At 40.8% G+C, this 24,875-nt stretch overlaps 1 protein-coding gene across 1 annotated transcript; it reads left to right on the plus strand.

Annotated features, from left to right (window-relative positions):
- Window positions 1-7,710: 7,710 nt before the first annotated feature.
- On the plus strand, window positions 7,711-24,711 carry LOC127411660 (snRNA-activating protein complex subunit 1-like). Its single transcript, XM_051647374.1, has 10 exons — window positions 7,711-7,958; window positions 8,089-8,248; window positions 17,421-17,561; window positions 17,735-17,842; window positions 18,590-18,739; window positions 18,872-18,916; window positions 19,097-19,159; window positions 19,383-19,518; window positions 20,791-20,865; window positions 21,428-24,711. The coding sequence occupies exons 1-10, from the start codon at window positions 7,828-7,830 to the stop codon at window positions 21,481-21,483; spliced, it is 1,065 nt and encodes a 354-aa protein (XP_051503334.1). The 5' UTR covers window positions 7,711-7,827; the 3' UTR covers window positions 21,484-24,711.
- The last annotated feature ends 164 nt before the right edge of the window (window positions 24,712-24,875 follow it).

Here is a 24,875-nt window from a genome sequence, read left to right on the forward strand (position 1 = left end):
AATTGTATCTAGATTGTAGAGACTAAATATAATCATTATTTAGAACAACAAAATGTTTGTCGACACGCCTAAATAATGTTAGTCATTACCTTTGATTACTGTTAACAGTATTTCAACCAAGGGTACATAGCATAATCATGATGGCGCCGCGGATGGCTGCCTCAGTGTGGAGCTCCTCAGTTCTTTTGTTGTTTTTGTTTGTTTGTCCTGTGTTTAGTAATCTTTTTCCAGTCAGTTTTAACAGAGACTGAACTGAAACTGCTGAACATTCGACAGCATGTACCAGACAATCTTTTCCCGGTTTTTGAATATTCAGACGTTTTGCTAAACATTTTAGTTGGAGGCGCGACTTTGTTGTTCAGGAGACGCAGGTGGTGCGCTGGTCAAACTCCGTCGGCGCGGATTTCGAACAGCGCTGCCGAGTATACACTTAGCGAATCTCCGCTCTCTTCCTAACAAAACAGACGAACTACATCTCCTCACCCGCACAAACAAGGACTTTTCAACCTCTGCTGCCTTGTGCTTCACAGAAACCTGGCTGAGTGAAGCCATTCCGGACAGCGCGTTACATCTGCCAGGCTTCCAGCTGTTCAGAGCGGATCACATCATGGAGTTAACGGGGAAAACGAGAGGCAGTGGAACATGCTTTTATATCAATGAAAGTTGGTGTACAGATATAACAATGTTAAAGAGGATGTGCTGTCCTAATTTGGAAGAGTTCTTTATTAACTGTAAGCCTTTCTACTCGCCGTGGGAGTTTTCCTCGTTTATTCTGGTGAGTGTGTATATCGCGCCAAACGCGTGTTTGAACACAGCGCTGCAACAGCTGGCTGATCAAATCACAGACATGGAACAACAATACCCAGACACAGTTATTATTTTTCTTGGGGATTTTAACAACGCAAATCTCACACGTGAACTGCCCAAATACAAACAGCACATCACATGCCCCTCCAGAGACAGAAACATACTGGATCATTGTTATACAACAATAAAGGATGCATATCGCTCTGTCCCTAGAGCAGCTTTGAGACTCTCTGATCACTGTCTGGTTCATCTTCTTCCAACCTACAGGCAGAAATTTAAATCAACCAAGCCAGTAGTAAGGACTGTAAAGAGATGGACCAATGAAGCAGAGCTGGAACTACAAGCCTGCTTTGACTGCACTGATTGGAGTGTTTTTGAGGCTGCAGCCACAGACCTGGACGTGCTCACAGATACTGTAACATCATATATCAGTTTCTGTGAGGATATGTGCATTCCTACTAGGACTTATTTAAAGTTCAATAATGACAAACCGTGGTTTACAGCAGAGCTCAGGCAGCTTCATCAGGCCAAAGAGGATGCTTACAGGGGTGGGGATAAAGTCTTGTACAATCAGGCCAGGAACACACTGAACAGGGAAATCAAGAGTGGCTAAAAGGAGATACTCTGAGAAGCTGAAAAACAAGTTTTCAGCTAACAACCCTGCATCAGTGTAGAGTGGCATGAAACAACTCACAAATTACAGGACTCCTACCCCCAACCCTGTAGGGAACCAACAACTGGCTGACGATCTGAATGTGTTCTACTGCAGATTTGAAAGGCCCAATCTCACACCCCACACCCACTCTGACCTTCACTTCACACAAACACCAACACCTCCTGCAACCCCCCTCCTCCCCCTCCTGCTACTCAACCTGCACTTAAGATATGTGAAGTTGATGTGAGCCGCGTCTTTCAGAAACAAAAGACGAGGAAGGCTTCAGGCCCAGATGGCGTCTCACCAGTGTGTCTTCGATCCTGTGCTGACCAGCTGGCCCCCATCTTCACACAGATCTTCAGTAGATCACTGGAGCAGTGTGAAGTCCCATGCTGCTTCAAATGCTCAATCATTATTCCTGTCCCAAAGAAACCAAAAATCACAGGACTTAATGACTACAGACCTGACGCCCTGATGTCTGTGGTCATGAAATCATTTGAGAGACTGGTGTTGGCCCACCTGAAGTACATCACTGGACCCTTTCTAGATCCCCTTCAATTTGCTTATCGAGCAAACAGGTCTGTGGATGATGCAGTCAACATAGGATTGCATCATATCCTGCAACATCTGGACAGACCAGGGACATATGCAAGGATCCTTTTTGTGGACTTCAGTTCAGCTTTCAACACCATCATCCCAGCTATACTCCAGAATAAATTACACCAACTCTCTGTTCCCATGTCTATCTGTCAGTGGATTACCAGCTTTCTGACGGACAGGCAGTAGCTTGTGAGACGGGAAACTCACTTCTAGGACCTGTACAATCAGCACTGGTGCCCCCCAGGGATGTGTGCTCTCCCAACTACTCTTCTCCCTCTATACCAATGACTGCATCGCCAAGGACCCATCTGTCAAGCTCCTGAAGTTTGCAGATGACACCACTGTCATCGGCCTCATCCAAGATGATGATGAGTCTGCATACAGAAGGGAGGCTGAACAGCTGGCTGTCTGGTGCAGTCAAAACAACCTTGAGCTGAACACACTCAAAACGGTGGAGATCATTGTGAACTTTAGGAGGTACACCCCAACACTGACCCCCTCACCATTCTAAACAGCACTGTAGCAGCAGTGGAGTCATTCAGGTTCCTGGGCATTACCATCTCACAGGACCTGAAGTGGGAGACCCACATTGACTCCATTGTGAAAAAGGACCAGCAGAGGTTGTACTTCCTTCGCCAGCTGAGGAAATTCAACCTGCCACAGGAGCTGCTGATACAGTTTTACTCAGCAGTCATTGAGTCTGTCCTCTGCACTTCAATAACTGTCTGGTTTGGTTCAGCTACGAAATCAGACATCAGAAGACTACAAAGGACAGTTTGGACTGCTGAGACGATTATTGGTTGCCCCCCCCCCCCCCCCCCTTCAAGAACTAAACAGTTCCAAATTGAGGAAAAAGGCTGGAAATCACTCTGGACCCCACTCACCCTGCCCACTACCTTTCTGAACTGTTGCGTTCTGGCCGAAGCTCAGAAGCACAGAAACAGTTTTTTCCCTCAGGCTATCCATCTCATGAATAGTTAAATTGCCCCATTGAGCAATAACTATGTGCAATACACAGTTTAGTCTTTTTTATATTTATCCAACACATCCAACCTCTTCTGCCATTTCATTCAAAAAAAAAAAACAAAAAAAAAACATTTGCACTGTACATAACAGATTTGTATTTGCACTGTACATAACAGGTTGTATTAGAGTTGCACTACCCATGTGTATGTATGTATGTATGTGTGTGTCTGTACGTATGTGTATAATTAGTTTTATTTTTTATTTTTTATTATTATCTATGTCTTGCTGCTGTTTTTGTATTGTTGTACACTGGAAGCTCCTGTCACCAAGACAAATTCCTTGTATGTGTAAGCATACTTGGCAATAAAGTTGATTCTGATTCTGATAGGAAACTATGGAGACTAATTAAAAGTACTATCTGGATACGGTAGCGTTGGTCGGCCTATCCAGATAGTATTAGTCACTCCTTCGGGCTGAGAGTAGTGTTATTTTAATTAAGTGTAAGTAGATATAGGGGGATTAAGCAAAACTATTATTCAGATAAAAGTACGCAGGGAGCAACTTGTCTGAATAGTATTAGTCAATTACCTCTGGATAATGATCCACAACTGACCAGTTGGTATAATGATCACGTATAACCCAGCCGGGGCATAGACTCTACTAACAGGAATCCAAATGAACAAGTGCAATGTAAAAGTATTGTATTAACTAGAATAATCAAGTGTCCAAATCCAGATAAGATCTCAATTGAGGATCAATAATAACTGCAATCTCAAACTAAATTCAAGGTCTAATATAACTGGTCAGATTAAATTATTAATGGAGTCAGATTCAGTCTTAACTAACTTAATGACCAATTGAATAGCCTCCCAGTATGCAAACACTGATGGTTGTAGTTTAGCTTCAATATTTTATTATTCTTAATGGTGTAATGACTTAGTTCAGGGGTAAAAAGTTCTAAACACTATTTGCAACGTTGTACTATTACCACTGTAGGGGGGTGTTTAGAAGTACATCTAAATATGAGGACGCTAAATGTAAACCTTAAATAATGTGACATTAAAATGTGTTATCAATGATTTTATGCCTTATTCTATGAGTAGAATTCACCTTAGATCAGCAAAATAAGTTGTTTTAACCACTCTATAATGATTTAAAGTAATAAATATGCAATGGAAATTTTTTAATTTGTCTTGTTTACATTCTGAATTCATGATGCTAATGCACTATATGTGGCCATAATATGCACTGATTACACTGTTATTGTAATTTATGATGACAAAGATTCTACTGCAAAGATGGATGTATAAAAGAGTGTTAATTTGCAGAATACAGACAAAAGAATGATGATAAGAGAGGCATATCTTACTTTGGGCAGATGTGTTAATGGCTTTAGTTGCAGATGCCACAAGTAAATCACTTGAGAGCATTAGAGTAGATTTGATTCCTTTTGTATACTAATTAAACAAAACAAAAACAAAAAAAGAAAAAACAAGGTCTTGGAAAAGGTCTCTAAGCAAGCGATCGTACAGATGTAGGTAAATCTGCAACAGCTTGCTAATACTGTAACTGTATGCTGGTGTGTTAATGTTGACAGATCTTGACTGACTGAACAACGTAAATACAAATAGCTGTCGGCCTCAAGGTAGGTGGAGCTCCAGGTCACACCTACCGATGACGTGGACCAATGGCAGTAAGACGATGGGCAGCTGGTTAGAAGTTTTCCTAAAAGTTTGCCCAGAAGAGCTATTACGGACCACCGAAACGAATGCAAAAACACCTGTTTTGGCCAGATTTTGTTCTAAATGACATCACACCCATTGTTCTTCAATTTCATCTGAAGTATATCAGGGCTGTCACAGTTTGACTGTGACTGTGCCTCCTCCCTCTATTAGTTTGTAATGTCTGCTTGTTTCCCTGTTTGTTTCTCTTCTTCTTTTGTCTGCATGGTGCCACGTGCTGTATGCTAGCCCCATTGCCATGACATCGCCAATTACTCCTATCAGCCCTGTCACCTGTCTCTCATTACCTCTCCCTATATTAGCTTCCTTAATGTTTTGTTCTTAGCTTGATTGTTTTCAATGTTAGTCAGTCGGTGTTATCTTCTAGTCTTTGGTCAGTTTTATTTTTTTTACTTGTGTTCTAGTTATATTCCTGTTCTGTTTTGCCTTTTCCCCTTCACTGTGAGAGTTTTATGTTGCTTTTTGTAGTTTGCTTAAAGCCTTTTTGTTCCGTCTCTGGAACTACTGTGACATAACAATCGAGCCACAGACGGACCCAGCAGAGATGTATTTTTTTGTAAAGCCTGGTTCTTCTACTCGCCAGTGTGTAGAGTATGTGAAGAAGTTGCACGGGGTACGGCAAAAGGACAAGTCCGTGTGGGGGTATGCCTTAGAGTTTTTGGCATTATCCTCGGTCTGGTATACAATCAGACCTGCCTTATTGATCTTTTTAGGGCAGATCTGACCGAGCCCGTTAAATCTAGCGCCCCAGATCGGGGTGAGGATGAGGTCTTCTCAAGACTACCAGGCTGGCCATGAAATGGGATGAGTTCATCACAGCCTGTGCCTCGGATGTCGGAGTCGATGCGATGCTTCACTCTTTCTGAAGTATGTGGAAGATTTAAAACTTACTCAAGGCTTGTCTGTAGTTCATTTGAACATTGAAGCCACAAAGAAAAGGGGAGGGACCTAAAGTACAGCTCATAGTTGTTTATGTATTTTATGTTGAAAAAAACAAACTGTTCTACATTTCTATATACTGTATGTTTAAGACTTATATTAATTTAAGGCTTTCAGCAAACACTCTGTGTGACTTGCTTGAACTTCCCTGGTGAGTCACACAAACCCTGTCAAAAACGTGTCCTATTTTAAGGACTCAGAGTTTTTGCATTGTAACATTATTTTCATGGCAACTTTGAGGACAAAGGAATAGTTCACCCAAAAACGAAAATATCATCATTTACTCACCCTCATGCCAGATGGGTATGACAGAACACAAACAGATTTTTAGAAGAATATATTGGCTCTGTTGGTCCTCATAATGCAAGTGAATTGGTATCCAAATTTTGGAGCTCCAAAAAGCACACAAAGGCAGCATAAAAGTAAACCATTAGGCTCCAGTGGTTAAATCGATGTCTTCAGAAGTGGTGTGGAAGAGAAACAGACCAATATTAAAGTCCTTTAACTTTAAATCTCCCTTCTGTTTTTTTTTTCCCTCTCGAAGTTTCAGTTACCTTTCTGGAAGCTGTTTTATTCAACATGGAGAGGGTTCGCACATGGGGGTTGCCATTTTAGTATCATGTGACCAGCCAAATACTACTCCATCTCCGTAACCGTCCTGTTATATGACACTTTCACTCATGGATTAAAGTAATCATGGCTGAATGTGAATACTGCATTTCTACTGTTGCATCTGAAAGTGAAAACTAAAGATTTTAAATGATGCTGCATTCAAGCCACTAGGTGTCAGTGTAAGTCCAAGATGACACAAAGACAAAAGTTACTGAGTGCACCTTTAAATATTGATCTGTTCCTCACCCACACCTATCATACCACTTCTGAAGACATGTGCTGCATCCGAAACCACGTACTGTCACAGTATGTACTGTATTTGATGAAGGACGCACTTATCTGCCGGCAAAACAGATGGACTGGCATGCCAGTAGTATGAATAGAATTCGGGGATGTTGGCGTCGTCTTGTAACCCGAATATTTGACGTAATAACCACGAAAACTTCTGCTTTGGCTTTATTAAACGAGCACCATTCAAGCACAAGAAACAATTATCTTGGCATATATAGCACTTACAGTTGAGAAGAGGCATCTGCCTCGCTGTTCACCCCATTCCTTTAAATCCAGTGTTTTGAGCGTGACATCGCCTCAGCTCCTGAGGGATTATGGGATCCGAACTTCAAAATCTCGCTGGACAAGTGTGGGTCATCCGGGTATTTCACACTTACTGAGTCATGAATGCTGTGGATTCAGACATACTACTCCATTGGCATACTGTTTTTACTGTACTTTATAGTAGAGAATTATGGATATTCAGGTGCATATGGAATAAATCACTGGGCTTGTATGGATTACTTTTATGCTGCCTTTATATGCTGGTTGTGAGGAACTACAGAGCTAAAATATTCTTCTAAAAATCTTTGTGTTCAGAGGCAGAAAGAAAGTCATACACATCTGGGATGGCCTGAGGGTGAATAAATGATGAGATTTTTCATTTTTGGGTGAACTATCTCTAACTTTGACCTTACCTCGACAAATCAAACTGTTTCAAACTTAAACCTCAATGAATAAATTATATATATATATATATAAAAATTGAAGACACTGTCTGTGTGCTGTTTTTTTTCTACTTATTTTATCTCGACCCCACTAGATACAGCAACTAGCCCTCCGATTTATAACAAAACACATCAGACAACTTAAAGGGCGAAAATCATAAGAATCAGAAAAAGGCCAAATATTGATGTCGTTACTTAGGCTTTTAACTTGTAATTTAACGTAAGTGTTAATGTGTCAAACAGGGTTACCACACATTTTGACTAGAATTTTCCAGTCGTGTGTTTATAGTGGGACACCATGACAGTCCTTATACAGCCCAACCACTAGGTGGCGGTAGTTTAATTCTCTCACCAACCAGGATCTGAGTGAGACCGTAAAAGAAGCACAAACAGGAGATCCACATGGGGCGCTGTCGTCACAACATCGTGGTTATTTAGCTTTTAAAGTGATTTTATGATTAACATTAACATTAAATGAAATGAACTCTCTGTGGTCTTAAGGTTAAGGATGGATAAATACAAGGAACCGGTAATAACAGACTGCGAAGAGCTACTTGGACGTTTTCAGGCGACAGAGTCTGTTCGGTTCGAGCAGTTTTTAGCGATCTGGAAAGACATTGATTTCAGTAGCATCTTCCAGTAAGTTTAAGAAGGATTTGAACTTTTGAAGCGCTGATTTTTGTTAATTTATTTAAAAAAAAAAATGTAATCTTCTAAATTGCACTTTCCGAATGGGATTTTACCCATTATCATTTCTCTGTCTCTGCAGCGGCAACCAAGAACCGAAAGAGAGAAGGGACTTCGCACGTTTGGTGCTGTCTGTGGTGTCTCCATACCTCTTTCCTCCGTACACCTTCCAGATCAGAGTGGGGGGCCTTTATCTGCTCTACGGGCTCTTTAACACACAGCTCTGCACTCCTAAAGAAAAGGTGTGCTGTCACTCAACATCCAACATACTGCTGCTCTTGTTTTAGTGTTTCTGTTCAGATCAGGGATTTTGTTTAATGACTCTGTAATTGGGTTTATTTTAGTTGTTAAAGATCTGGCGTTGTAACCCAGAGGTTTTGGGTTTAAACCCCACAAGAGTTGACCCATGAACTGTCACTAATACTACATACTCCCTGAGCATGACACTTAAAGGAATAGTTCACCCAAAAATGATGTTCTGTCATTATTTACTGAACTTCATGTCATTCCAAACCTGAATGCTGTTATTTTTCTGTGGAAAACAAAGGGAAAATTGTGATGAGTCTTCACTGCACTCTTTTCTGTATAATGACATTTCCCTCACGATTCAGTGCACTTGACATTGCGTCCTGCTGATGCATATGGGGAGTGTCCTTCTAAACAACCTAGTTGAAACCCTTTTACAATAACGGCAATTCTAATATTGGCTATGGTTTTTGAGCCCCGCCCTTATAGGCGTGAAGCCGACCAGAATAAAAGTGGGCGCACAAACATCATTCCTCAGAATTTTCTTCAAGACAGCGATTCATCTAGAAGCCCTCTTCTACTTTGCCGTCGACATACACGACTCACGAGTCAGCGGGTGGAATTTTCACGGCAACGAGAAGATTCTCCACTCCCGTGCAGTGTTCCGGCAATCATTAATCTGCCTCGCCGCTTGACGCTTCACTGGTGAATGGGCCACTTCAGCATCCTAATTCCCCGCAGCGCTTCGGCAGGAGTTTTGTATCCTTAGAAGCTGTTGTTGATATTGTGTTTATACATACAGCTCTGGAAAGAATTAAGAGACCACTGCAAAAATTATCAGTTTCTCTGGATTTACTATTTATAGGTATGTGTTTTGAGGAAAATTTAACATTTTTGTTTTATTCTATGAACTACTGACAACATTTCTCCCAAATTCTACATAAAAATATTGCCATTTAGAGCATTTATTTGCAGAAAATGTCAACTGGTCAAAATAACAAAAAAGATACCGTGTTTTCATACCTCGAATAATGCAAAGGTAACAAGTTCATATTCATTTTTAAACAACACAATACTAATGTTTTAACTTAGTCAAGTCATTTTTATTTGTATAGCACCTTTCACAACACGCATAGTTTCGAAGCAGCTTTACAGAAAATCACGCATTAACAGAAAATGAAGCTTTAATATCTATAAAGTCTTAGGACTTAGGAAGAGTTCAGAAATCAATATTTGGTGGAAAAACCCTGATTTTCAATCACAGTTTTCATGTGTCTTGGCATGCTCTCTACCAGACTTTCACATTGCTGTTAGGTGACTTTATGCCACTCCTGGTGCAAAAATTCAAGCAACTCGGCTTTGTTTGACATCTTGCTCCTGATCTTATTCCAGAGTTTTCCAATGGGGTTCAGGTCTGGAGATTGGGCTGGCCATGACCGGTTCTTTTTTTTTTTTCTCCCAATTTGGAATGCCCAATTCCCAATGTGCTTTAAGTCCTTGTGGTTGCCTAGTGATTCGCCTCAATCCGGGTGGCGGAGGACGAATCCCAGCTGCCTACGCGTCTGAGACCGTCAACCCACGCATTTTATCACATGGCTTGAGCGCGTTGCCACGGAGACAGCGCATGTGGAGGCTTCATGCCATCCACCGCGGCAACCACGCTCAACTCGCCACGCGCCCCACCGTGAACGAACCACATTATTGCGACCACGAGGAGGTTACCCCATGTGACTCTACCCTCCCTAGCACCTGGGCCAATTTGGTTGCTTAGGAGACCTGGCTGGAGTCACTCAGCACGCCCTGGGATTCCAACTAGCGAGCTCCAGGGGTGATAGCCAGCACCCCCCGGCCATGACAGGTTCTTTATCCGGTGGTCCTCCATCCACACCTTGATTGACCTGTTTGTTTGGCATGGAGCATTGTCCTGCTAGAAAAACCAATCCTCAGAGTTGGGGAACATTGTCAGAGCAGACGAAAGCAAGTTTTCTTCCAGGATAACCTTGTACGTGGCTTGATTCATGCATCCTTCACAAATACGAATCTACCTGATTTCCAGCCTTGCTGAAGCACCCCCAGGTCTTCACCAATTCTCCACCTGGTCGTCTAATGGTTAGACGGAGACCTGGAGAGGCCTACAAGCCACAGTGTCCCGCACCCACTGTGAAATTCGGTGGAGGATCGCTGCTTGAATTTTTGCACCAGGAGTAACAAAGTCACCCAAGAGCAATGTAAAAGACTGGTAGAGAGCATGCCAAGACGCATGAAAGCTGTGATTTGAAAATCAGGGTTATTCCACCAAATATTAATTTCTGAACTCTTAAATTAAAACATTTGTGTTTAAAAATGAATATGAACTTGTCCACACGGATTGAGGCGAATCACTACGCGACCACGAGGACTTAAAGCGCATTAGGAATTGGGCATTCCAAATTATGTGAAAAGGGGGAAAAATCCAAAAAAACATATTTTGCAATTTGGGAGAAATTTTGTCAGTACTTTATAGTATAAAACAAAAATGTTAATTTTATTCAAACACAAACCTATAAATAGTAAATCCAGGGAAACTGATAATTTTGCAGTGGCCTCTTAATTTATTTTTTCTGGGGGTGGGGGGTTTGTGTGTGTGTGTGTGTGTGTGTGTGTGTGATAAATATATATAATGAGCCGCTTACATGTTCGCGTCTTTTTAAAGATGTCGTTCCGTAAGTGACTCATCCCGCCATCAGATCAGCATGAGCTGCGTTCGCTGTCTGGGTCGTGCCTACGCAGAGGCAGCTCACATGGAGACAGACTGCCCTCACTGTGAGGGCATGAGTGTCAAGACGCTTCGCTAGCAAATCGACCTTGTTCTGAGCAATGATTCGCCCTCCCACCTGCCTCTTCTTTGACTCCCGAGGGATCACACAAGGAGGCACAGTGGTCAAGCAGGATGAATTTGAGGTGGATCATGTTCCGGCACACACCCCGCGAGCCCCTCATTCCCCATATACTGCATCTATGCTGATACAGTACGTACGTGACTAGCTTCGGCCCCTTTGTAGAAGAGCACGGCCTCGTCACGTACGGCGGTTCTGACGCTGGGGATGATATGTCTCTGGCGAGTGGTCAGTGAATGACGTTGCGCCCCTTCCCCCAGCGAGGAGCATGCATGCGCCACTGACAAGGAGATGCTTTGCGTCCTTTCAAGGACAGTTGAAGAGCTCTGTCTCGAGTGGTCTCCTCCAGAGGAACCTGAAAAATCTCGCCTTGATGAATGGTTCCTGCAGTCCGGACGTCAAGCGACCACGTTCCACAGATCTCCCCTGTTCTTCCCGGAAGTTCTTAAAAAAAAAAAAAAAAAAAAAACGGACAAAATCCTGTCACGCGCCCTATTCAGCTTGATCGCACAGGGATTTCACTTTCCTCAAAGTGGACCATGAGGAAGAGAAACGCTATGCCCAACTACCCCCTGTGGAGGAGGCGGTAGCGGCACATCTCTGCCCATCGAGTTGCAGGGCGTGGAAATCGCGCCCCGTTCATCCTTCCTAGCCGTGTTGACTGACATCTGCACTGGCTGGAAAAGCATACTCTGCGGCGGGCTAAGCTGGTTCAGTAATCCACACGATGGTGGTGCTCCAAGTTTTCCAAGCTAAGCTCCTCAAGCAAATGGATGAGCAAGGTTACGATCCAGAGACGTCCAAAGAGCTCCGCACAGCTATAGACTTAGCAATGCGAGCCACGAAAGTCACTGCACAGGCCATTGGCAAGTCAATGGGCAACCTAGTGGTTGTGGATCGTCACATCTGGCTGACCCTCATGGAAATGACGTGGGAAAAGCTGCTGTCTTTGATGTTCCGGTGTCTCCAGCCGACATATTCAACGGCTCTGTGGACAAATTTGCTGAGTGCTACGTCACAACTCGGCAAAACTCGCAGGCTATGAGACATTTTATACCGAAACAGAGCAATATTTAATCACAACTGGCTCGCTCCCGCTCTATCTCGGGCCAGCGCCTGGCTAAAAACCCCATGCCTGTTGCCTCAGAGCCACAGAAAGTCGCTGCCAAGCCGCCGGTAAAGCCATGCAAACCGTTGCCCAAACTAAGGCAGCCGCATCAGTGTGAGCCCCGGGCCAAGGAGAAAAACCCCCGTGGCACAGCAAAGCATGCCTCGCTAGCACAGCTCCATGAAGCGGAATGCAGAGCTCGCCATTCCTTCCGGACCCATCCTGAAGAAGGCTTGATTGAAGACACACAATGCTGTTCCCCTCATCCCCACTGCTGTTTGTCGGGAAAGGAATATTATTGTTCAAAATGTTGTTTTTGTTTCTCACATTCAAACACATGCAATAAAGAATGGGAAAAAAAAAAAAAAAGAAGAGTACAGCGCTTGTTGCACATGCTCGAGATGCTCACACTTTTTCAATAAAGAGCTCTTTTCCACTTCAAAGTTCACACATTATGCACAACCATTTCCCAATGGCGAGCGCCGCATTTATATAATATTTTTAAAACAAATCGCCCTCTGTCCTGTTTGCGGATGCGTGGCGAGCCCTTACGGGCATTTCCGATTTGGTGCTAAAAACGATCGAACATGGTTATACGATCCATTTGCACGTCGGTCGCCCCGTTTCAATGGCGTTCTGTCTTCCACGGTTCCGTCCAAAGACGCGCCGGTGTTACGAGCCGAAATACACTATCTTCTCTCAAAGAACGCGATAGAGGTCGTTTCAGATGAAGTAGTAAGCCTGCTGTCCCTGAAGCATGGCAAGTCCTCACGGACGTGTCAGAGCTGGTGTTTACAACAATCAAGCACAATCTGTGGTCTGACCACACGATATGCCAGTGTTGTGTGCACAGACTGCGACACAGCGGGATTTACAGCCGTTAATTCCTCATTCTGGAGAAGGACAGTGGGCTTCGGCCCATTCTAGTTCTGAGATGTTCGAATCACTCGCGAAGCACCCATTCATAATGTTAACTCAGAAACGGATCTTATCACACATCCGTTCTCGGGACTGATTTGCGTCAATAGATCTGAAGAACGTGTACTTCCTGTACCAATTGCACCTCGTTACAGGCGGCTTTTTAGATTTGCATTCGAGGGAACTGCGTATCAATTTAAAGTCCTTTTATTTCAGTCTGTCTCTGGCTCCCCTGCATGTTCACGGAATGTATCGATGCGGCGCTCGCCCCATTGAAAATTAACTGTGTGTGTGTGTGTGTGTGTGTGTTTTGAATTACCTCAGTGATTGGCTAGTAATAACTTCTGAGCGAGCACAGAGACTTACTGCTTTGCCTTTTACCAACAAGGTGTTATGCTGGGTCAAGTTTTCAGAAAGAAAGTGCTGACCGCAAATGCATCCAACACAGGTTGGGGCGCAGTGTGCAATAGACGCCCAACTTTCGACACCTGGAAACCGGTGCAAAACGGCCGTAACATGTCAACCACCTAGAGCTACTGGCTGTCTTTCTAGCTTTGAGAGCTTTTTATTCCGATATGCAAGTATGCGCTTCCCCCGGTACACCTCCTTCATTCTGTCATCAGCAAAGTCTGGGTGGACATGGAAACTGTTCTGTTAATTGCACCGAAATGACCCAATCAGCCATGGTTTCCGGAAATGGTAGAGGTGTTATACAGCTGGCCATGGGAAATACGGCTGAGCAAGGATCACTTCTCTCGGGCACAAGGCATCAATAAAGGTTCCCTAGCTTAAGCTGTGGAACCTGCATGTGTGGCCCCTGAATGGAGCACACAAAACATGTCAGAACTGACGCATTCAGTCATGAACACCATTTTATAGGCCAGGGCGCCGTCCACGAGACGCCTCTATGCGCTAAAATGGAGTGTTCACTGATTGGTGTCTTTTAACATGGTAAAGACCCAGTAAACTGCCCCATACATGAAATTCTCATATTTCTTCAAGAGCAATTAGACGCAGGACCCACTTTGTCAACGCTCAAAGTTTATGTGGCGACTATCTTCGTATCACACACCTGAAGCCAGCGCCACTATAGGCAAGCTTGATTTAATCAAAGTACCTTAGAGGAGCAAGACGATTATATCCATCTTGGCCGCTACAGTCCCGACTTGGGACCCAACTTCAGGGCCCCCCTTTTGATTTGTTTATGCTCTCCATTAAGACCGCACTACTGCTGGCTCTGGCCTCAGTAAAATGGATTGGTAACTTGCATGCTCTATTAATTGACAATTTGTCTTTCAAAAGCTACTGTCAAACCCAGAAAAGGCTATGTGCCTAAGGTTCTAACCATGCCCTTCAGAGCGCAGGTGGTTCACCTTCAAGCTTTCTTCCTTCCTCCATTTATTTCGGATGAGGAACAGTCCTTGCATTTGTTATGCCCTGTGTGGGTGCTACATGCCTACGTTAAGCGAACCCGCCAGTTCAGAATGTCTGATCAGCTGTAAGGTCTGAATTGGTGTTAAAGCACACTCAGCTAGAGGCATGGCCTCCTCATGGGCATGGATGAATGATGTGTCTTTACAAGACATATGTTTTGCAGCAGGTTGGTCTTAAAACACATTTGCAAGGTTTAACACCCTAGATGTAACGTCTCTCTTTTCACAAGTCCACTCTCTGTTTAGAGCACTTGCTGTTCGTTTGCCAAACATATACTTATGCCCCTCCCCTTAAGTATGGGCTCCCCATCATTTTACACAACCACCTGCATCAGGCCATTGTAATTTACCAGTCACAAGCACTTTCATTATAAATGGCTCCCTTCCCGACTGGGTTCATGAAGGGGTTCATTCATACTGTATGACTATAGTTCATATATTCATTCTGAGTGCTCCCCTCCTGGCCCAACATGAGGATCACTCACTTGCGGCATACTCATGTCGGTCGTCATCCCGCAGGACTGTGGCATCATGTTTCCTCTCTGGAAGGTTACGTCATGTAGGGCGGCGTGATTGGATTCTGTTCCCCATATGCCTTAGCAAGCAATGTCAAGTATACCGAGTCATAAGGGAACGTCTCGGTTACGCTGGCCGCACTACAAGACTCGGAGTGCATCGCTCGCACCTCAGAAGAACTCTTTGTCCCTCAGTCAGAAAATTCTAAGGAATGGTGTTTGTGCACCCGCTTTTATAGCGGACAGCTTTGCGTCTAAAAGGGCGGGGCTCAAACACCATAGCCAATTTTAGAATATTGCCGTTATTGTTTCAGCTAGGTTGTGTGGAAGGACAACTCCCCACATGCGTTCATTGTATGAGTTAATGGACATAAACATGCTCTGCTCAATATATGACAATCTTTAATTTGTGTGATATGAGCAATATTACTGTCCTGAATTTGAAACAATTTGGTCATGACGTTCGCTTCTGTGACAATTGTCACAGTCACAGGGAACCGAGGTTACATACGTAACCGAGACGTTTTGCATTCCCTCGCAATTGTGTTCCCTCGCAATGAATTTACCATGGTTTTACTGCATTAACCATACCATGATATGGTTAAGTGAAACCATAGTGGTAATACAGGAAAACGAAAACTCTTGTTATAAAAAAACATAATTTTGTGGTTATGGTTTTACTATATAAATACCTTTTGAAATAGCTTTCGAGACTGGGCAAGCGTCAAAGATTTTTAATACACATTATTAAATGCTGTACCCAAAACACATTATACAGGTGAATGTAATGTTGCGAAAAACTTTATTGACGTAAATTGTTGCCCACCAGTCAATGGAAACAAATATCACAGTGGTGAACTTCATGACCAAATTGTTTCAAATTCAGGATGGTAATATTGCTCGTATCACACAAATTAAAGATTGTCATATATTGAGCAGAGCATGTTTATGTCCATTTAACTCATACAATGAACCATAGTGCCAGAAGAGCTTGTTTTGACATACAACAAAAAGAAAACATTGCAAGTTACTCGCAGAATATGTTTCAACATCATAGGCCTCACATGCCACTCTTCCCACAGTTCAGAAGCACTGGAATGGGCAGCTGCAGTTAACTAATCTAACAACCAAAGACAACAATCTTAACCTGAATGCACAAGGCAGATGTAACGTAGACACGGCAGTCTACATCCCTTAATTTTTTAAACAGACACTGCACCCTAACGTTAGAGTTAGAACTATAAAACAGACAGGGCATAACACAAAAAGGACGTAATTGCCAGACCACCACTTCATAGCCTCAGACTAACCAGAAACAATGACCTAGTATCTAGGGTGGCGCTAAAGCGAATAAATGAATAACTGTCTGTGCTGCTCAACTGAAATGAAAGATGACAAATTTGAACAAACAGTAGTTTATATTAACAATTATATTTAAATATTTCATAGGGTCATTTTTCTTTTCACCCTTCTGTTAGGTAAGCATTGCTTACCTTGCTTATAAGGTAAGGTAACCGTAACTATGGTTTTACTATAGTATTGTAGTCTGTAGTAACCATAGTTTTTGGAAAATCATTTTTCTATAGCAATATTGTAGTAATCATGACTGTTGTAGGCTAACCATGTTTTGTTTTTTGCGAAAACCATGGCTTTACTATAGTAATATTTGAGTAACTATGAAAAGTTAAGTAACCATGGTTTTTTTGGGGGGCAGAAACAATGGTTTTAATACAGTATGCTGTATTCATATAGTACTAGTTTACTCTAGATTAACCATGGTAATTCTTGTGGTTACTATATGGTTTTACAAATATTTTTAGTAAGACCATAATAACAAAATTGTTTTTTTATTACCATAGTTTTCATTTTCTTGTATTATTACTATGATTTTACTATTAATGTCAAGGTTAAAATATGGTTCCTATAGTTAAACCATGGTAAATTTATTGCAAAGGAACGCAAAACTTATTGCGAGGGAATGCAAACTATTGTGAGGGAACGCAAAACTATGTCAGAAGAAAAAAAATTACTCATGCGAGAGATTCCAAATCTTTTGAAGCCTTATAATTGCTTTGTACAGGAACAGAGCGAAATTGTAATCATTATACACTGAAAATCTTCCCAGTAGATGAAATTCTCTATTCAGCATATTCAAATGGGCACACCCGTGCTGGTAGCAAGACATATGAGAACCAAAAGATTTCAGAACTTTGGTGGAAGTGAAGATTATCAGTGAATAACAACTTTAGTTTCTGTTTGTAATGTAATGTAAATTGGTGAGGCTGGTTGAGAGTAATTTTTGTCTGTGTGTTGTGTAGATCCGCATTGCTCTAAAGGATTGGCAGGATGTTATGCAGCTCCAGCAGGATGCAGTGAATGCTCAACATTATGATGTGGTTTATATCCTCAAAAACCTCCTGTCAGATAAAGCTTTCCACTTCACGGCCATGCCAACACCGGTAGGTCAATCAGCCAGATATTTATTAATTTAAACTGCCAGCATGCCACAATGAGCCAACTAAGACAATCAAATCCAGTACAGCCAACCAGACTAGACAGGTTAACTATGGTTTCATAAGCTACTGCACTCCAAACTCTGGCCCACATTACTCATAATTCTGTGTGTTCACAGCTCTTTTTTAGGATGAAGAAGGAAGATGGAAGGGGAAGGAAATTCTGTGAAGAGTTTTTTGATCCACCATCACGAACTCAGGATCTCGTCACCACAGACGTGATAGAGGTGAGTCACCATGGTAGCATAACAGAGTCGAAAGCTACATGTTTTTTGCTCTCCTCAGGCAAGTTACTCCCAAATGCATCTTCCCCAGTATTTTTGTTCAGATGTTTTGAAAGCTTTTGCTAACTCTTCTATAACTGAGATGCTAAACAGTCAGAGACATGATTGACATATTTATCTTATTGAGTTTTGCCAAGAACATAAACATAATTGTTATTAATGGATCAGTCACAGAAACAACATCTATTTTGTGATTGAGAGTGTTTTAAAATGCAGATTTGCAGGTTTTCTGACCATGAATAAAACCATCAACCAAGAGTTGCTTGTAAATAGTGGTTAACTGATTTGGAGTTTTCAGTGGACGATACTAATGTCTAAAGAGTAGGGTGGCTTTATTACACATGTATAAACCATTGCATGATCACTAACAAGATGTACGCAATTTTGCGAAAGTAAACCTATTTTAAACAATATTTTCTCAATTCACAATTTGTTTATTTTTATTTTTATTTTTTTTACTGTTTTTATTATCTATTGTCAAAGGTGTCAGTAGATTTTAGGATCTGACATAAGGGAGAGGTAACACTTCTGTTAAATGGCCAAGGGAACATGATTATTGGCCAGTGCCGAAACTCTCAAAATGGCCAAATATTCCCTGCTTAATCAGCCTGGACGATATATCGGTGTTTTATTACTCGTAAATGAGAAGAATTTTTTTTTTATTGACAGGCATGTTTTTGTGATTCTCAGGAACTTGCCAATGTCCACGACCATTATGAAAATCTGAAGAAAGCTGTTTTCACAGAACCAGACCCAAATCTCAACCTTGTCCAACAAAACCTGGTTCCCAAACTAAAATGTGCCCTTCTCACCCAATCCAACTGGCAGAAGAATCATGCAGTAAGTGTATTTATGTTTGTGTTTATGATGTTTGTGTATGCTATAAAACTATGTTAATGACTGTGCTCAAGTTTTGTGCATATTTCTAGAATATGTGTTTATGATGCTGCATTTTATTTTTTATTTTTTTAGGAATTTGAGCAGGAGGATGCTGGAGAGGGACCTTCAAATCAAGAAGTGTGTTTTTTTATTTATTTATTATTTTATTTTTTTTACTTGTTTTTTTTAATACACATTTATATCTGTTTTCTTTCTCTACTGCAGCAGTGCAGTAGTCTTTTGTTGCTGCAGTACCCTTGTTTTACCAGAGGGGTGTGTTGCTCGCTAACTCTATTTTTTTTTTTCCCCCTCCCGAAGAGTTCCCGCAGAGCCCAGCTGTTAGCGTCAATCAAATCCAAATCATATGGACAGGTTATGGAGGTAAATAAAGCTTGTAAATACACAAGTAATTTTTTTATTTTTTATTTTTTTATATTTGCATTAAATTAAGAAAGCAAGACCTTAGTAATAAAAAGAAAATTTACCCGACACCTTTTATTCAAAGATAAAACAAACAAACACATCTAGATATGCAGACCTATTATCTCAGTTTTTGACTGCTTTAATTTCAGTTGCTCTGATATTATTTTCCATTTCTGTTTAGGCCTCCAAGTCCCGACGTCACAGACAAGCACAGTTGGTCACAGCAGCTGATGCAGACCATACACAAAAAACATCACCAAAAAATAGTAAAATCCAATCACTTAAAAAGCGTACCCAAATACGCTTGAAGATTCAAGGTAAGTCCCGCCCACCCAAATAAATTAGTTAAATTGAGTTGAGGCCTTTTCACACCAAACACGATTATGAGGCAAATCACAGACGAATGGCCCTTTCCCATAGAAAGCGAAGCGAATGTCCGAGCGCATTCACGCCTTTACAATTGGTGACGCTAATCGACAAGCAACTTTACCCTGGTACGGTAGGTGGATCAACTCGCCTTTGAGCTGCTCCGCCCTCCACCCATCACTGGGTGAGAAGAAATAACCATTTGACAAGTTTGCAAAACAAGTAAAAAGCAGACGATTCTCTAGTGAGCAGATCGGAAAAATAAAACATTTCTTTATGAGCTGAAGCAGCAATGACGAGTGTGTTAATTTGCTCAACGAGAAACTTTCGAGACACTTCACAAACTATTTCAGTTCACCTGCTGGACAAGTTTACTGACAGTATTATCATGTATACACAGTCTGAGAGGTGATAAGAAAAATCAAGTGTATAAAATAATACTAATGGTTAAAACATGTTATCTTGAATAATATTATAAGCTACTGTCACATATACTGTATATACTTGTGCATTTGTTTAAAATCACTGCGTAATGCACACTCATAATGACTGTTCAAACAAATGTTTAAAACAAATGTTTGACTATCTTATCGCCATGTACATCTGCTTGTCTTATATTTGCTAAAAACCTTGCGTGTTACTAATTAAAACTGATGAAATTTAAACACTCAAAGAGTGTAAGCTGTAAAACACCGATCTCACCCAACAAAACCCATCTTCAGTCCGACCCATTATTAGATACTTTAATATTGCTAACGACTATTGAAAATAGCACAGCAAAAATGATTTCGTTTTTGGTAGTCAAAGGCACACAGAACGCACTGTGAGTCACAGCAATAGTTATTAATATTATTAATATTTGTCGAAGAAAAACACTTCAGGTCCGTAAAGTTGTTTATTAAAAAAAATGTATACAAAGGGAAAGATGTTATATGTATGTGTATATGTGTGTTTTAGAGATATAAGAAAACTCACAAGATTAAAAGCAAAGGCCAAACTGTGCAGCAATATGGAATAAATTAAGATCAGATCATTTTTAAAGGGGATGCAAGGCAGTGATGCAGCAATATAATTTACATGTTAAGAGAACCCATTTGAGTTTGTTTTTTTTCACTGCTGGTACAATGTGGATTGTGGTGAGAAATCGCGCTGAACATTCGCGTTTGGGGTGCAAAGGCCTTTAGAGTTTGTTACCATTGATTGCCACCTTTTCTGTTTGGTAGAAAACAAGAGTGTGGGGTTGACGAATGCGACACGGCTGTGGTGTTTGAGTGCAGTGAAAGAAGAGAGTGCCGCAGGTAAGCAAAAAGATGCGACTAGGTCATTCTGACAAATCGGAGTGGATCATTAGATCATGCTAACCAATCAGAGTGAGGGAAGAACCTGGGTTGTCACAGTACCAACATTTTAGAAGTGGAAACCAATACTAGGTAAATGTCACGATTCACAATAACACAGCAAAAACAAATGTGCTATTGAACATACTCCGTTATTTAAAAAAAGTTAAATATCAATATTAATATTAACATTACAAATTAACATTTAAAAAAAAGTATTTCTCAAACAAGTAAACATATTTTCAAGTTTCTCAAGTAATTATGCAACTAAACAGTCAGTAATAAAATAGATTGCAGGCAGTAGATCAAATAATATTGACAGCATTAATATTAATGGCATTATAGTTGTGTTTTGTCCTAATTTACTTATCTAAGATTTTGACTGAAATATTGCTTTAATATCTCGCCAAGGTAAGGCATTTTAACTTTGTATTAAAGGGTATTGACTTGGTGTCAGTGTACTCTAAATATCCCTAGTTAGTGCTCTACAAAGTTGAAATGACTCTCCATTTGAATTTCTCAGGGAGAAAGAAGAAAAAATTCAACTGGAACGCTAAGAAAGAGAGTGACGCCACGTAGCATAAAACATCACACACTGGGCAGGCCATGACTGGTGGGCTGCCAATCACTTCTGAGATGTTGGTGTGATTTTTGCCTGGATCTACAGTTTCAGGCATTTATTTAATTTGTTTTTTGTAATTGAATGCATAACCTCAGGTTTGCTACTCTTGAGTGAATGTGAGTACTTGTTATCAGTTCATTAAGCTGTTACTGCACATTTTTACATGTTATTAAGGTTGCTGTTTCTAATATTTTAATGAATATTTTGCATTAAAACATTATACAGTTGAAGTCAGAAGTTTAAATAGACTTGGGTTGAAGTTATTAACTTTTTAACCACTCCACAGATTTAATATTAGCAAACTATAATTTTGGCAAGTCATTTAGGACATCTACTTTGTGCATGAAATGAGTAATGTTTCCAACAATTGTTTAAAGACAGATTGTTTCACTATTAATTGACTATATCACAATTCCAGTGGGTCAGAAGTTTACATACACTAAGTTAACTGTGCCTTTAAGCAGCTTGGGAAAATTCCAGAAAATGATGTCAAGCCTTTAGACAATTAGCAAATTAGTTTCTGATAGGAGGTGTGCTGAATTGGGGGTGTACCTGTGGATGTATTTTAACGCCAACCTTCAACTCAGTGCCTCTTTGCTTGACATCATGGGAAAATCAAAAGAAATCAGCCAAGACCTCAGGAAAAAAAAAATTGTGGACTTCCACAAGTCTGGTTCATCCTTTGGAGCAATTTCCAAATGCCTGAAGGTACCACGTTCATCTGTACAAACAATAGTACACAAGTATAAACACCATGGGACCACGCGGCCATCATACTGCTCAGGAAGGAGACACATTCTGTCTCCTAGAGATGAACATAGTTTGGTGTGAAAAGTGCAAATCAATCCCAGAACAACAGCAAAGGACCTTGTGAAGATGCTGGAGGAAACAGGTAGACAAGTATCTATATCCACAGTAAAACAAGTCCTAAATCAACATAACCTGAGAGGGTGTTCAGCAAGGAAGCCACTACTCCAAAACCGCTATAAAAAATGGGGACAAAGATCTTATTTTTGGAGAAATGTCCTCTGGTCTAACAAAACAAATAGTGAATCGTTTAGTCATAATTACCATCATTATGTTTGGAGGAAAAAGGGTGTGGCTTGCAAGCATGAGGGTGGCAGCATCATGTTGTGGAGGTGCTTTGCTGCAGGAGGGACTGGTGCAATTCACAAAATAGAAGGCATCATGAGGAAGGAAAATGATGTGGATATATTGAAGCAAAATCTCAAGACATTAGCCAGGAAGTTAAAGCTCGATCGCAAATGGATCTTCCAAAATGGACAATGACCCCAAGCATACCTCCAAATTTGTGGCAAAATGGATTAAGGACAACAAAGTCAAGGTATTGGAGTGGCCATCACAAAGCCCTGACCTCAGTCCGATAGAAAATTTGTAGGCAGAACTGAAAAAGTGTGCAAGCAAGGAGGCCTATAAACCTGACTCAATTACACTAGTTCTGTCTGGAGGAATGGGCCAACATTCCAGCAACTTATTGTGAGAAGCTTGTGGAAGGCTACCCAAAACGTTTGACCCAAGTTAAACAATTTAAAGGCAATGCTACCAAATACTAATAAAGTGTATGTAAACTTCTGACCAACAGGGAATGTGATGAAAGGAATAAAAGCTGAAATAATAATTCTCTCATTATTCTGACATTTCACATTCTTAAAATGAAGTAGTGATCCTAACTGACCTAAGACGGGGAATGTTTTCTACGATTAAATGCCAGGAATTTAGTTTAAATGTATTTGGCAAAGGTGTATAACTTCTGACTTCAGCTGTACATCTGCAAGATAGTTAATGCTATTTAACTTTTTTAATTTTAGATTTTTCACATTTGTAACCAATAAAAAAAATTGCAGTCTTTGTAAGCTGCATAATACATAAAATGGTAATATTGGATTCCCACAGTTATGGAAAACCTGGAAATATCAGCAAATTTTACAATTGTGAATTTAAGTGTAATAACTGTAATATCTATTACACACATACAATCACCGGCCACTTTATTAGGTACACCTGTATATCTGCTTATTCATGCGATTATCTAATCAGCCAATCATGTGGTAGCAGTGTAATGTATAAAATCAAGCAGATATGGGTCAGGAGCTTTTCAAAATGGGGGAAAAATGTGATCTCTGTGGTATGATTGTTGGTTCTAGACAGACTTGTTTTGTGTATTTCTGTAATTGCTGATCTCTTGAGATTTTCACGCACAACAGTCTCTAGAGTGTAAAAAGAATGGTGCGAAAAACAAAAACCCAAATAAACACGAGTTATAACAGTGCTATGCAGAAAAGCATTTCTGAACGTACAACACGTCGTACATTGAGGTGGATAGGCTACAGCAGCCGAAGATCCCTTCCGGCTACTGTCAGCTTAGAGCAGGAAACTGAGGCTACAGTGGGCACAGGCTCACCAAAACTGGACAGTAGACGATTGGAAATGCGTCACCTGGTCTGACAAATCTGGATTTCTGTTGAGGTACACAAATGGTAGGCCCACTGCAGCCTCAGTTTTGATGTTCTTGGCTGACAGAAGTGGAACCCAATGTGGTCTTCTGCTGTTGTAGTCCATCTGCTTCAAGGTCCGACATGTTGTGCATTTCTGAGATGATATTCTGCTCACTACAATTGTACAGAGCGGTTATCTGAATTACTGTAGCCTTTGTCAGCTCGAACCAATCTGGCCATTCTCCGTTGATCTCTCTCATTAACAAGGTGTTTTTGTCCACAGAACTGCTGCTCACTGGTTGTTTTTTGTTTTCCGCACCATTAAACAAACACTCCCAGGAGATCAGCAGTTACAGAAATACTCAAGCCAGCCTGTCTGGAACCAAAAATCATGTCACGGTCTAAATCACTGAGATTTTGTATTTTATTTATTTTTTTTATTTTTTTTTACCTCCGTATTTTGATGGTTGAACATTAACTGAAGCTCCTGACCCATATATGCATTATTTTATACATTACATCACATGAATAAGTAGATGTACAGGTGTGTGTGTGTGTATGTGTATATGTATTTACACACACACAGCATCCCTGTGTAAGGGTTTTCCTGGCCAATTTTCTTTTTTGTTTTTTTATTGTACAGTTTTTTTTTTTTTTTTTTTGTTTTTTTTTTATATCTTGATGTATTTTTTTTTTTTTTTTTTTTTTAATAGCTTGTTTAAAGATTACTTTTTGTAAAATGTTCCAAATTGTTGAAAATTGTTATGATTATATGATAATTGAAAATGTCTCTTTGGCCTGTCTTCTTTTTTTTTTTTTTTTCTCCAACAGTGCAATCCACTTTGTTGCATTTGTGCCAGCTAATGCAACATACAGAAAGAGAGAGATGGTGT

The sequence above is a fragment of the Myxocyprinus asiaticus genome, chromosome 21, assembly GCF_019703515.2.
Source record: "Myxocyprinus asiaticus isolate MX2 ecotype Aquarium Trade chromosome 21, UBuf_Myxa_2, whole genome shotgun sequence".
Classification (NCBI taxonomy): domain Eukaryota; kingdom Metazoa; phylum Chordata; class Actinopteri; order Cypriniformes; family Catostomidae; genus Myxocyprinus; species Myxocyprinus asiaticus.